The following is a 13,661-nucleotide window of genomic DNA, read 5'->3' as shown; positions in this document are numbered from 1 at the left end:
CTCACTGGCTATTAGCATTCTGGGAGGCCAGGAGTATGACCCATCCATTATCCTGCCGAGTGTCCTACCAGTTGTGGCAACTGCCTTAGTGATCTGCTCTGCCTTGGTACGTGTGATTTAGATGAAGAACTTACATCACGCTTACTAAACAGTAGCCATCTGCACTAGTGAGCTGCTAGTAAGCCCCATGACTATTCTAGGAGGTCTTGGCCAGCATGGTGCAATTTTCATGATTGCCATTGACTAGAGCTTCTCAGACTTAAATTCTAGACTTCAGGGGATGAACAAAGTTTTGCTTATTTTCTCCCAAGTCTCTTGGGATGTTTGGACAGAAGCCATTCATGTTTCTTCATTTTACGCAGACAGCCGGGGGGACCCTGAGGGTTGAAGGGGAGGGGCTGTTTTATAGTACAGTCAGCTCAGGACAGGGGGAAGTGTGAGAATTAGGGAGAAGTTAGGTAGGTTGTGGCAGAACTAAAAGTATCCAGGAGTTCAAGAGTTCAAGCTCAGTGCCTTGCTCTTTTTCCCATGTGATACTATCTCCCAAGTATATGGAGGGAAACACAAAACACCTCAGACCAAGGCCTTTGAAGTTAGCTGTAGAAGTGGGCGGGATGCAATGTGTTTTATTCCTCCTGTGTACATCTCCTTTACCGTGGCCTCTTCGGAAGACCCCGCCTCAGGACTGAAACCCTGTGAGCAGCAGCAGCACCACGCCCACGCTCAGCAGGCCTATCCTGGCAGCCAGCTGCACATTCCCCAGTGCGACGATCAGGGCCACTTCCTGCCCCTGCAGTGTCACAGTAGCACGGGCTTCTGCTGGTGTGTGGACTCTGATGGTCACGAAGTCCCCGGCACCCGGACTCCACCCGGCTCCACGCCACCTCACTGCAGACCACCAGGTGAGCCGGTCAGGGAAGAGAACTTGTTCTAGCCCTGGCCTGGGGCCTGAGAAGTGGGACGGTGCCGATTAGGGGGCAGATTACCCTCCTTGCCCAGACCATGCAGACCCAGGGCTGATCTCCACCCTGTCACAGCCTCCTTCCTCCTAGGGACGTGTGAATGATCTGTGTACACCTGTGTGCTCACTCACGTGATGGGGATGGACAGACATACATAGGTGATCACTGTGGCACACTGCACTGCCACCTTAGACTTGTCTGGTACAAGACTGGAACCTGAGATGGAGCGTGTAGGTCAGGCTGAGGGCACTGCCCTACATCAGTTACGTCAGCTTAGGGAGATCTGAGAGCTAGACAGATCTAGACAGAGCTAGACAGACCCGCCTTTTGTCCACAAGGAAAACTGCTTTCCCATCTTCCTTTGTATCACTTCACTCTGCCTTCTGAATTGCAGCTAACAGTATGAAAGTCATTTCAGCATTGATAGGAAAAATAAGTATGAACCTGTGGGTGGATCCAAAGGTTCACAGCTAGTTTGCTGTCAGCTAATCATCCCGGTTGTCTCTAGCCAGGCCTGGCATGTCAATGGGGAGAGTCCCACTTGCCCCAGCCACCATCAGAAGAGGTGCGGGAACCCATCATGGTCACCCATGCAGTCTGAGATGCTGATGGTGAACCTGTCTGTGTCATCTGAGCACTCCCCGTCTGGGTGGGGCCTGTGGTTCTCAAGTGCTCACATTTCATGCCAGCTGCAGATTGCCAGGGCAGGTTTGTGCTCCCTGCTGAACTGTTCAAAGTGGGAAGAACTTTTTTTATTTTTAATATAGAAGGACTTTATTATGAAGAACATAGGATTGATATGATACTATTTTAGCCCAAATAATTCCTATAGCCATGAGCTTGCTATTCAAAGGTCCATTTTTACTATCGAAAAAGAGAAATACTAAGCTTGGCTTTTAACATATGAGAATAAGAAGAGCTGGAGAATTACCACCAGTTTTGCATCATGGCCAGGACATTAGTCTTTCTAAGATTCACAGAGGTAAAAATTGGTTAATACTGGACATAGGTGTATGTCCTTATTGCCATGAAACTCCCAGTTTCTCTCTGTCCCTATTTTTAGGAAAAGATTTTGCAGGTCCAAAAAAAAAAAAAAAAGGAAACCCCACCCAGAAAAATTGTTTCACTCCTGCCTACTTTTGAAAAAGTCTTGGTTCTAACTCCATCTGGGATTTAAAGAAATCAGATGGTTGCAACACGCCTTGGGGAATGGTTCTGAGTTCTGTTACACTTACTAAGACAAGTATGTGTGAATGACAGGGAGTCAGAAGAGAGCCAAGAGATTGAGAAGCTAATGACTGAAGGAGGGACATGTTCTCTTGGGCAGACTCTTTCCCCATGGCCCAGACTTTTCTTTTGGTGCTGGTTCGGCCTTGGCTGTCATTTCTGACTAGTCTCCTCTGCATTTATGGGGTTGGCTTGAAGGGAGGAAAACACTCTGTGTCCAAAATTTCAAAATATTTAAAACCCTGCCAACCAAAAATAGAAAAGAAAGAAATCTGTGGTTGAATTAAGGAGCTTCAAATAGTAAGGAACGAGAGGGAGGCATACATATCAGATGTGAGGTGCCTGTTTCCCAGAAGCTGGGTGTGCTGTGTGTCTGCATTCCAGACAGAGCTTTGCCTCACTGGGTGGTCCCCTGAACCAAGACTGTACCCTCTGAGTTTGCACTGGGAGCTTGGGGGCAGTGTTGGGAACTTCTCCCAGGAATCCCATCTTGATGTAGATGGCTAGTGTTTGAGGAAGGGCCATTACCCTGTCAGGGTCTTTGAAACACATCTGGGTGAGGAAGTCAGAGACTCTCCTTCTCCATGAGGTCTTAAGAAGAGCTTGGCTCCCCAAGGGTCATGAGCTATAGAGGTGACCTGAAAAGCATCCACTTCCCCCAAACCCAATGAGTTTTGTAGTTGAGCTAGTTGGGTTTGAGCTCTGAGGATTTTATTTACCACCCTCCCATCTTCCTGGAGGAATTGTAGGTACTAGAACTAAATTGTAATGTTTCCAACTTTGTTCTTTGAAGCCATTGGGGGTTTTGACCAGAGGAGTGACATGAAATGACTGTTTTAAAGGGACTCTTCGGGATCCCTGGGTGGCGCAGCGGTTTGGCGCCTGCCTTTGGCCCAGGGCGCGATCCTGGAGACCCGGGATCGAATCCCACGTCAGGCTCCTGGTGCATGGAGCCTGCTTCTCCCTCTGCCTGTATCTCTGCCTCTCTCTCTCTGTGTGTGACTATCATAAATAAATAAAAATTAAAAAAAAAAAAAAAAAAAAAAAAAAAAAAAGGGACTCTTCCTGGCTGCTGGTCATTTACAGTGGGGGACAGCAGAGAGGGTGGAAGCCACAGAACTAGTAAGAAAGTTTGGTAATAATCCTAGCAGGAGACCATGGGGCTTGGACCAGGGTGACAGGAGTGGATGTGTTGAAAAGTGAAGATTTTCTGAATCTATTTTGAAGGGACAGATGACATTTTCTGACCTATCAGATGTGGTGAGAGAGAGAAAGGAGTCAAGGACGTTTGGGCTAAAAATGGAGGTGCTACTTACTGATACAGAAAAGTCTAGGGGAGAGCAGCGATGAGGGTAGAAAGCAGGCCCCCATTCCCACCCCTGTTCTTGTTCTGAGACTGATGTTCTACACCCAGTTGATGGTATCAATGAGGTACTTGGCTGTATGATTCTACAGACCACAGGCTTTGAGTTGCAGGAATTAAGAAAGGAGAAGTACCTTCTACTTGAGTTCCTTTGGATAAGTGTATCCTAGATGGGTGTACAAGTTATTTCAGCGTCTTACAGCAGAGTCCCAGCAGACCTAGAACCGAGACCCACCACATTTGGGACAGAGTGACAGCCCCGTGGAAACAGGCTGGGAGGAAACAGCTAGAGACACGGTTCTGCAGGAGCTGGTAGGGGGAGCAGGGAGGGGAGGGTGCTGAAGGGAGGCGGTATAGCTACAAGGCAGCAAGCTGGAGCCTACTGAAAAAAGGTTCAGCTCTGAGCCAAGGGCTTCTGGGAACTGGAGTGTTTAACAGTCAGTTTGGAGTTGTTGGCCACCACCTCTGCTGTGCTCACACATGCTCATCACAGCAAGTCTCACTCCATATGGTTTTCCAGTGAGCAGACATTGAGGGCCACATAAGTAGGGCACTCAGGGACCGTTTCTTTTTTCTTTTTTTTTATAAGTGCCCCCTCAGTGCCCGTCATCCAGTCACCCCCCCTCCCCCGCCCACCTCCCCTTCCACCACCCCTAGTTTGTTTCCCAGAGTTAGGAGTCTCTCATGTTCTGTCTCGCTCTCTGATATTTCCCTCTCATTTTCTCTCCTTTCCCCGTTATTCCCTTTCACTATTTTTTATATTCCCCAAATGAATGAAACCATATAATGTTTGTCCTTCTCTGATTGACTTACTTCAGTCAGCATAATACCCTCCAGTTCCATCCATGTCGAAGCAGATTGTGGGTATTTGTCATTACTTTCTTTTCTTTCTTTTTTTTTTTTTTTTTGTATTTGTCGTTTCTAATGGCTGAGTAATATTCCATTGTATACATAAACCACATCATCTTTATCCATTCATCTTTCGATGGACACCACGGCTCCTTCCACAGTTTGGCTATGGTGGACATTGCTGCTAGAAACATCGGGGTGCAGGTGTCCCGGCGTTTCACTGCATCTGTATCCTTGGGGTAAATCCCCAGCAGTGCAATTGCTGGGTCCTAGGGCAGGTCTATTTTTAACTCTTCGAGGAACCTCCACACAGTTTTCCAGAGTGGCTGCACCAGTTCACATTCCCACCAACAGTGCAAGAGGGTTCCCCTTGCTCCACATCCTCTCCAACATTTGTGGTTTCCTGCCTTGTTAATTTTCCCCATTCTCACTGGTGTGAGGTGGTATCTCATTGTGGTTTTGATTTGTATTTCCCTGATGGCAAGTGATGCGGAGCATTTTCTCATGTGCATGTTGGCCACGTCTATGTCTTCCTCTGTGAGATTTCTCTTCATGTCTTTTGCCCATTTCATGATTGGATTGTTTGTTTCTTTACTGTTGAGTTTAATAAGTTCTTTATAGATCTTGGATACTAGGCCTTTATCTGATAAGTCATTTGCAAACATCTTCTCCCATTCTGTAGGTTGTCTTTTAGGTTTGTTGACTGTATCTTTTGCTGTGCAAAAGTTTCTTATCTTGATGAAGTCCCAATAGTTCATTTTTGCTTTTGTTTCCCTTGCCTTCATGGATGTATCTTGCAAGAAGTTACTGTGGCCAAGTTCAAAAAGGGTGTTGCCAAAAAAAAAAAAAAAAAAAAAAGAGTGTTGCCTGTGTTCTCCTCTAGGATTTTGATGGAATCTTGTCTCACATTTAGATCTTTCATCCATTTTGAGTTTATCTTTGTGTATGGTGCAAGAGAATAGTCCAGTTTCATTCTTCTGCATGTGGATGTCCAATTTTCCCAGCACCATTTATTGAAGAGACTCTTTTTCCCAGTGGAGAGTCTTTCCTCCTTTGTCGAATATTAGTTGACCATAAAGTTGAGGGTCCACTTCTGGATTCTCTATTCTGTTCCATTGATCTATGTGTCTGTTTTTGTGCCAGTACCACACTGTCTTGATGACCACAGCTTTGTAGTACAACCTGAATTCTGGCATTGTGATGCCTCAGCTATGGTTTTCTTTTTTAACATTCCCCTGGCTAACAGTAACTTCTTGCAAGATACATCAATAAAGGCAAGAGAAACAAAAGCACAGAAGAGAAAAGAAACCTACAGGACGGGGAGAAGATATTTGCAAATAACGTATCAGATAAAGGGCTAGTTTCCAAGATCTATAAAGAACTTATTAAACTCAACAGCAAAGAAACAAACAATCCAATCATGAAATGGGCAAAAGACACGAACAGAAATCTCACAGAGGAAGACATAGACCTGGCCAACATGCACATGAGAAAATGCTCCACATCCCTTGCCATCAGGGAAATACAAATCAAAACCACAATGAGATACCACCTCACACCAGTGAGAATGGGGAAAATTAACAAGGCAGGAAACCACAAATGTTGGAGAGGATGTGGAGCAAGGGGAACCCTCTTGCACTGTTGGTGGGAATGTGAACTGGTGCAGCCACTCTGGAAAACTGTGTGGAGGTTCCTCGAAGAGTTAAAAATAGATCTGCCCTACGACCCAGCAATTGCACTGCTGGGGATTTACCCCAAGGATACAGATGCAGTGAAACGCCGGGACACTTGCACCCCGATGTTTCTAGCAGCAATGTCCACAATAGCCAAACTGTGGAAGGAGCCTCGGTGTCCATCGAAAGATGAATGGATAAAGAAGATGTGGTTTATGTATACAATGGAATATTACTCAGCCATTAGAAATGACAAATACCCACCATTTGCTTCGATGTGGATGGAACTGGAGGGTATTATGCTGAGTGAAGTAAGTCAGTCGGAGAAGGACAAACATTATTTGGTCTCATTCATTTGGGGAATATAAAAAATAGTGAAAGGGAATAAAGGGGAAAGGAGAAAAAATGAGAGGGAAATATCAGAAAGGGAGACAGAACATGAGAGACTCCTAACTCTGGGAAACAAACTAGGGATGGTGGAAAGGGAGGTAGGCGGGGAGTGGGGGTGACTGGGTGACGGGCACTGAGGGGGGGCACTTGATGGGTTGAGCACTGGGTGTTATTCTATATGTTGGCAAATTGAACACCGATAAAAAATAAATTTATAAAAAGTAAAATATTCCCCTGGCTATTCGATCAGGAACCGTTTCTAAGACACATGGTCGGTCTCAAAATAGCCCTCTCAGGTGTAGGTCCTGGAGCTGGAACCAAGTGGGAAAGAATAAATATTGTCTTTAAGCATCATGCAGTCCACTGAGTTCCCAAGGAGGGTCCCTGCTGAGTGCTCTTTAAGCAGAGGCTCTGGGCCCTGGCAGAGTGGTCTCCATGGGTCTCTCCTGGCCTGAGTGTGACCTGCACCCCTGATCTTACCTCCTCTTGCTCTCTACTGATTCGCCTGGGCCCTGATGACTAATCCTCCCGGCCCTGGATATTTTCTTTCTCTAGATTCTTGCCGGGAGCTACTTAGAGCATTTTACTGCAGCGGCCCAGTGTCCAGGGGCCTGGCTGAAGCCTTCTGAGCAGACACTAGGAGGGCGGGAGGCCAGGTGCAGGGATCCTCAGCTACATGCTGCATTCTTTCCTTGACTCACCATCAAAGGCTTTTTGTCCCCATCTGCTCAGAGCCTACCCAGAGGCCCCAGACCGTCTGTGAGCGCTGGAGGGAAAACCTGCTGGAGCACTATGGTGGCACGCCCCGGGACGACCAGTATGTGCCCCAGTGCGATGACCTGGGCCACTTCATCCCCCTGCAATGCCATGGCAAGAGTGACTTCTGCTGGTGTGTGGACCAAGACGGCAGAGAAGTGCAGGGCACCCGCTCCCAGCCAGGCATCACCCCTGCATGTAAGCAGTCCCCAGGGACAGCCCCCCCTGCCCCGCCCCAGTCACCTCGACAGCTCTGCGGGGTTTCGGGGTCTCGGTAGGGAAGCTGCCAGCTGTGGGTGACAGTGGGGAGGGAAATGAAGGGTAGAGTCCAGTGAGAGAAGTCACTCCTACGCTGTTGATTTATAATCTAGTCTACCCGAGAACCCAATTTGGATTTAGTGTTTGGTTTTGTCATTAGCAGTTTCTGTAATTAGAACATCTGGAAGTCAGTTTAACATGCAGTTACTCCTCCTCCCTAGCCCAGGGTGAAAGAAGACACGTGTCACCCCGAGGGCCCAAAGAAAAGCGGACACAATACTGGCGGGGTTTTTTTTTTCTTCCCCTTAAGAAGAAAAAAAAACTTTTGCTTTGTTCTGAGGGAAATGTTTCGTCTTCCTCCCTAGTAATTGGCAGTGTTTTACATAATCCTTGGGGGGGGGGGGAACCCTTAGAAATTAGAATTTCTTTTAAGGAACATCTGGAACACATCTGTCTAGGGTAAAAACCTTTTGATGTTTGTGGAGGTTCTGCTATGTGGAAAGTAACTTCTTCCCTTCTCCCCACTTACCCTTGATTCCTTTCCTCTTCCACGCAGGTATACCCACCGTGGCTCCGCCCACGGTCCGGCCCGTGCCACGGCCTGATGTGACCCCTCCGTCTGTGGGCACCTTCCTGCTCTATGCCCAGGGCCAGCAGATCGGTCACTTGCCCCTCAATGGTACCAAGCTTCAGAAGGATATGGCCAAGACCCTGCTGTCACTGCATGTAAAGTGGACTTCTCCCGTGGGGGTGGGACCGCACAGGGCTTTCAGATCCGGGCAAGGGCCTGGGGTAGAGGGAGGTCCTAGAGGATTTCTGGGCTGTAGTCCGACTTCAGGAGTCTGACTCTGCTACCACAGCAAATGGGGGCAGTGTTGCCGAGAATCACACTTTACCAACCAACGCTTTCTCCCGTGGTTCATGGGGTTTCAGATATGTGGAAAGGGAATTTCAGAGTTGTCAGGATAGTGAGGTTATATGATGATCCAAGATGAAATTAAAAGAACCCAATCCCCAGGGTTCTCTCCATGCTAGACCTTTCCAGAGGGTCCAACAGGTCCAGCTCAAGGGTGTGGTTTCTGTGGTCAGTTGAGAATCCCAAGTGGAAACAAATCCACCAATACCTCATTGTTGCAGCCCCCTCCTTTCCCATCCCTCCCCCCATTTGGCTCTGTGGATCAGTCTCTTCAACTCCTTCACAGAAAATCTGGGTGAAGGGGAATGCTGAGAAAGGAGCAGACAAGCTTTCCTAGGTGCTTGTTGCTTCCTGAGCCTGCAGGATCCCTTCTGCCAAGGCACTCCATTTTGGAGGAGGGATTTCTTTAAAGGAGAAAAGAGAAGGGAGTTCACCAGAAAGGCACAGACATTTATAAAGGAAAGCTGTGTGATTCCATTTCTAAACCTCATGCAGCAGGTACTCGCTTACCTAGAATAAAGAATAGTATAATGTCCATGTCTGCCTTTACTTAACAAACTAACCCCTTATCTGATTCCAAAAATTTAGAAGCAGCCAGTATTCAGAGGAAGATGTGTTTAAGATTTAGGTTTTGTAGTCATGATTTAGGTTTTGTTGTAGTCAGCAAACACTAGCATGCTGTTTTGTAAGTTTCCCTAAAAGATGTAGAAACTCAGAAATTGTCAACACCTCAAATCCAACTATTCCAGCCAAGTCTGATGGCTGTACTGCATTTCTGATTTTGCCTCTCCCAGGGCAAGGTCATGGTGGTGGTGGTAGTGGTAGGGGTGGAATTGAAAGAGAATGGAACATGAGTTATAAGCACATCTTGGAGAAATTTACTTAATATGATTTATTCTTCCAAGAAACTTTGAAGTCAGTACAGGGGTTAACGGATCCCATGACTCCCTCAGTCAATGGAAACCCACATGGATGTACACTCCTGCCTGAGACAGAGGACTTTTACTTTTCAAGTAAAACTGTACTTTGACCTTCAGATCCTTCCATATACACTGCCCATTTTTTTCACAGGAGCCAAATCCTGCTTTGTTCAGTATTTTTTATATTGACTCCTCTCCCAGAGGCATGTCAAGCGAGCCCCAGGAGGCTGTGTTAGGCAAGTCAGGACCTGGTGTGACCTCAGGGACAGCCAGATGGCCCCTAGATGTTTGCTTTGCACATCTGTTGGGTTTCTCAGACCAGGAGTCTGAGTTGGAAATTGAATGAAGCAAGTACTGTGGAGTTTTGCAAAAAAGTATCACAGACTCAGCATTAAAAAGAAGAAGAAGATTTATTTAGCAATAACAAAGGGAGGACCTCCCTAGCCAGAGGTTTGTTGGCCACCCACTCTCCAGTTCCTTAACTCATCCTAACTGGAGACTTACATAAGAGTACATCCAAAAAGTTTGCTTCATAGTTCAAAGCAGAAATATAGGGGTAAGCGATTACACCTCAAGGGAAAGATTATATTCACAGGGGAAGGGGGAGTAGATTTTGTCATTACATGCTGGTGAATTTTAGAAAAGCTGTTTCAAAAGTGCTGATGCTGATCTCATTTGGAAGGAGTAACAGTTTTGTCCGTGTTACCCCCACCCCCAGGTAAAATATTAAGAACTTACTTTGCTGAGACTAATGTTTGTCCTTTAATCACTAAAGGGGCTGATAAAATCATTTTATTACTGCTGGCAGTAATAGTGCTTATTGAGCACTAGCTCCAGACAAATGAGTGATTAGGACACTATACAAGAATTTATGGTACTAAGTTTTAGAGCAGCACCATCAAGTAGGTATTGTTATCTTCATTTTACAAATGAAGAAACTCAAGCACAGAGAGGTTAAGTTATACAGCTGGTCAGTGGCCAAGCCTGGCTGGGACCCCAGAAGTCCGCCTCCAAGCCCACTTGTGTCACCATGCCACTTGGCTGCCCGTATGACTGTATTACAGGTTGCTCACTACAGCCATGTGTGAGACAGCTGAGCGAGAGCCCCAGGGACGTGCAAGGAGTCCTAATTCTTCCAATTTCATGTTTTGGTCCATGAAGGGCTCCATAGTTGTGGGAATTGACTATGACTGCCACGAGAGGATGGTGTACTGGACAGATGTTGCTGGGCGGACAATCAGCCGCGCCAGTCTGCAACCAGGAGCAGAGCCTGAGACGATCATCAATTCAGGTCAGCAACTTCATCCAGAAGACACTTTGTTCTTCATTTGGTTCTACTAAGTTGAACAGGAGAGGTTAAGTGCTCTAGAAGTCACTTCACTGAGTGGTGCAATACTAGTCCCTCTGTAAACACGCATTCATAATGTAAGAAATGATAAAGGGATCTTACTGTGAGCCTACTGAGGAACAGGGCTCTCCGCAGAAAGGGCTTGCGCTGAGCACTCGGAGCCTGGCCCCAGCTGCTGCTGCCTGGCCCCAGCCCGGAGCTGTGCCTGCTGCGGTCCGGCTGGTGGCTGTGTTGGCCTAGAGAACTACAGGTGGAAGAACAACTAACAAAGGTCTGTTTCTCTATTAACCTGGTTCTTATAACTGAGATCCTCTCAGAACTTGGACTTTTCAAACATAGTAGAGCGCTCTGCTTCAGGTTGTTCTCTTTTCATACCTGCAAATACTCCAGTCTTGTTGTTCTATTTTCAGGTCTGATAAGCCCCGAAGGACTTGCCATCGACCACTTCCGTAGAACAATGTACTGGACGGACAGTGGCCTGGATAAGATAGAGAGGGCCAGGCTGGATGGCTCTGAGCGCAAAGCTCTCTTCCACACGGAACTGGTGAATCCTCGAGCCATTGCTGTGGATCCAATCCGAGGGTCAGCTGGGCTTCCTGATTCTCCTGCTACCTGTAGATCCTAATTTGAAGCCCTTGGATTTTAAACGCCGTGTGAGGAGGATCAGAACAAGAGTGTAAACCTCCAATGCATGAATATAACAAGATCTACTAGGTGTAAACACTGTTCTAGGCAAAGACAGAGTCTGTTCTTTCATGGAGCTCACATTCTAGAAGGAAGACAGTAAACTAATGAATAAAATAAAAATTATTAATTTGTGGTATGATACATAGAGAATTCAGAGACTATGTGAGAGGGACTGGGGGCTGATACAGATCAGGTGACCAGGCCAGACTGGGGGCTGATACAGATCAGGTGACCAGGCTAGGCTAACATTTAACCTTGAATGAGGCAGGTCTCCTTCAGTAATGCATTAGGAAATCTTCATGTTGAAGCCACAGGTTTATCATCATTAAATGGTGAAAGTAACCAAACTCAGACTCTGACACTTACTTCTCTGGCCTCATTTTCACTATATTTAATTTATCCCACAGCAACTTGTACTGGACAGACTGGAATCGAGAAGCTCCTAAAATTGAAACGTCTTCTTTAGAAGGAGAAAACAGAAGAATTCTGGTGAATAAAGACATTGGACTACCTAATGGTTTAACCTTTGACCCTTTCTCCAAACTGCTCTGCTGGGCAGATGCAGGTATTACTGGTGGCAGGCAAACACAGAGCTCTTCATTACCATGGGTGCCAGCACTCTACCACAGATTTTACAAAACCAAATCTCATCATGTAGAACTTTTGGTTTAAATTTTTAACAGTATGGTCCAGAACTACTCATTTAGTTGGTGTATAAACTGTTAACACTTTGTATTGATACTTATAATTCTTCCTGGGGTTTTGGGCGGGGGCGGGGGGGCAGTGTCTGTGAATTAGGTGCTGTTTGAGGGCTAGTTCTATGTCCAACTCATTTTTGTACCACTTGCCCTTCCCCACACAAGCACTTCGTATATTGTTTAAAGTAAAAAACTTTACCTGCTGTTGAAATTGACAAACCTAGATAAGTGAACAAGAGGTTTTCTTTTTTTTGCCAGTAAGAACATTTTAAGTATCTGTTGCTTTCCCAGTCAGTAGGTTATTAATGCTGAGGGAAACTCTTTGGAAAGTGACATGTCAGGATGGCCTTCAGGAATAAGCTGGGGTTGCCGAAACTCAAGGTCTTGCTTTCTGTAGTGTGATTTCCTCACTGGAACAATGGACCAGATGCTGTATGTCTACTTACATACTAAGGAATCTGAAAATATTCATTCTTAAAGAATTTATAATCTAAGCCAGTTGGTCCAAATCAAGTTATTTTTTCTAATGTTACAATGTAAAAAACTATTTGAAATTTAAATCCAGTTTCCATAAGAAACTGATTAGGTATTGCAAAATTTTGAAGACTGCTTCCTTTACACTGAAAAATACGAACCACATTACCATTTTAACCATGTTACCATTTGACTTTCAATTTGTATCTAGAAAAAAAACAAGTCTTTAAGGATTTTGTTAAAAGGCATTATACACTCCTTACAAAAGGCAAGTATTTATCTAGATGTTATGTTTACAATTTAGGAGGTGATACTTGAAATTAATTAGGGTAAAGTTTATGTCTAATGTCCTACTTTGGGAAAAAAAATGCAATCCTCTCTTCACAGGAGTCCAAATTCTAAAAACTAGAAGGCTATTAAACAAACTGAAGACTGAAAATAGAATAGGAAAATTTTAATTTTTAAATTTTAACACTGCATTGGGAATAAAATATCTTATTCCCTATTCTACCTATGTTTCCTTTCAGAAGGCCCCTACCTGCCACAAGTATTTTTGGCAAAGGAGTTTTCTTTCCTCATGGTATGAAAGGATCTCATTTTCCCTTTCTGATATTTTAAAAGGAACCAAAAAACTGGAGTGTACACTACCTGATGGGACTGGACGGCGTGTGATTCAGAACAACCTCAACTACCCCTTCAGTATTGTTAGCTATGCAGATCACTTCTACCACACAGACTGGAGGAGGTAAGCCTGACTCACACTAGCCAAGCCTGAAAAAGCAAACTGTTCTGGAAGACACACCACCTGTCTTACCTAATGTCACTAATGACTTTAGTAATTCAGTGGAGAGTGTTAAGTTTTCATTATTTCTTAATTAGTAGATATCATTCAAGTGTTGCTTTTAAAATCATAATGGTATTGCTCACATGTTGTTGAAAAGTGGCAGAGCAGATTACTAAACAATCCAAAAATGAAGTGCATTAATCTAAATCTGATTTTCAGAGAATAAAAGACTACACATAAGTGGTAACATGAGGTATATATTAGCTGTATGATTTAAATTGATTTTTTTTTAAATGACATTATGGATATATATTAGTTGTCCACCTAGCAGGAGGAGAAATACAATAATTTAGGCT

At 45.1% G+C, this 13,661-nt stretch overlaps 1 protein-coding gene across 2 annotated transcripts in view; it reads left to right on the top strand.

The window, feature by feature from the left end:
• Positions 1 to 13,661, top strand: part of NID2 (nidogen 2) — a 60,773-nt gene that overhangs the window by 45,610 nt on the left and 1,502 nt on the right. For both annotated transcript variants that reach the window (XM_026000694.2, XM_026000695.2), the window contains exons 13-19: positions 672 to 902; positions 7,197 to 7,418; positions 8,035 to 8,204; positions 10,476 to 10,605; positions 11,073 to 11,244; positions 11,757 to 11,914; positions 13,143 to 13,266. In XM_026000694.2, the coding sequence (XP_025856479.2) occupies positions 672 to 902; positions 7,197 to 7,418; positions 8,035 to 8,204; positions 10,476 to 10,605; positions 11,073 to 11,244; positions 11,757 to 11,914; positions 13,143 to 13,266 (1,207 nt within the window). The remainder of the gene's footprint in view (positions 1 to 671; positions 903 to 7,196; positions 7,419 to 8,034; positions 8,205 to 10,475; positions 10,606 to 11,072; positions 11,245 to 11,756; positions 11,915 to 13,142; positions 13,267 to 13,661) is intronic.

Source organism: Vulpes vulpes, chromosome 6 (genome assembly GCF_048418805.1).
Source record: "Vulpes vulpes isolate BD-2025 chromosome 6, VulVul3, whole genome shotgun sequence".
Taxonomy (NCBI): Eukaryota; Metazoa; Chordata; class Mammalia; order Carnivora; family Canidae; genus Vulpes; species Vulpes vulpes.
This window is presented reverse-complemented; position numbering and strand designations above follow the sequence as displayed.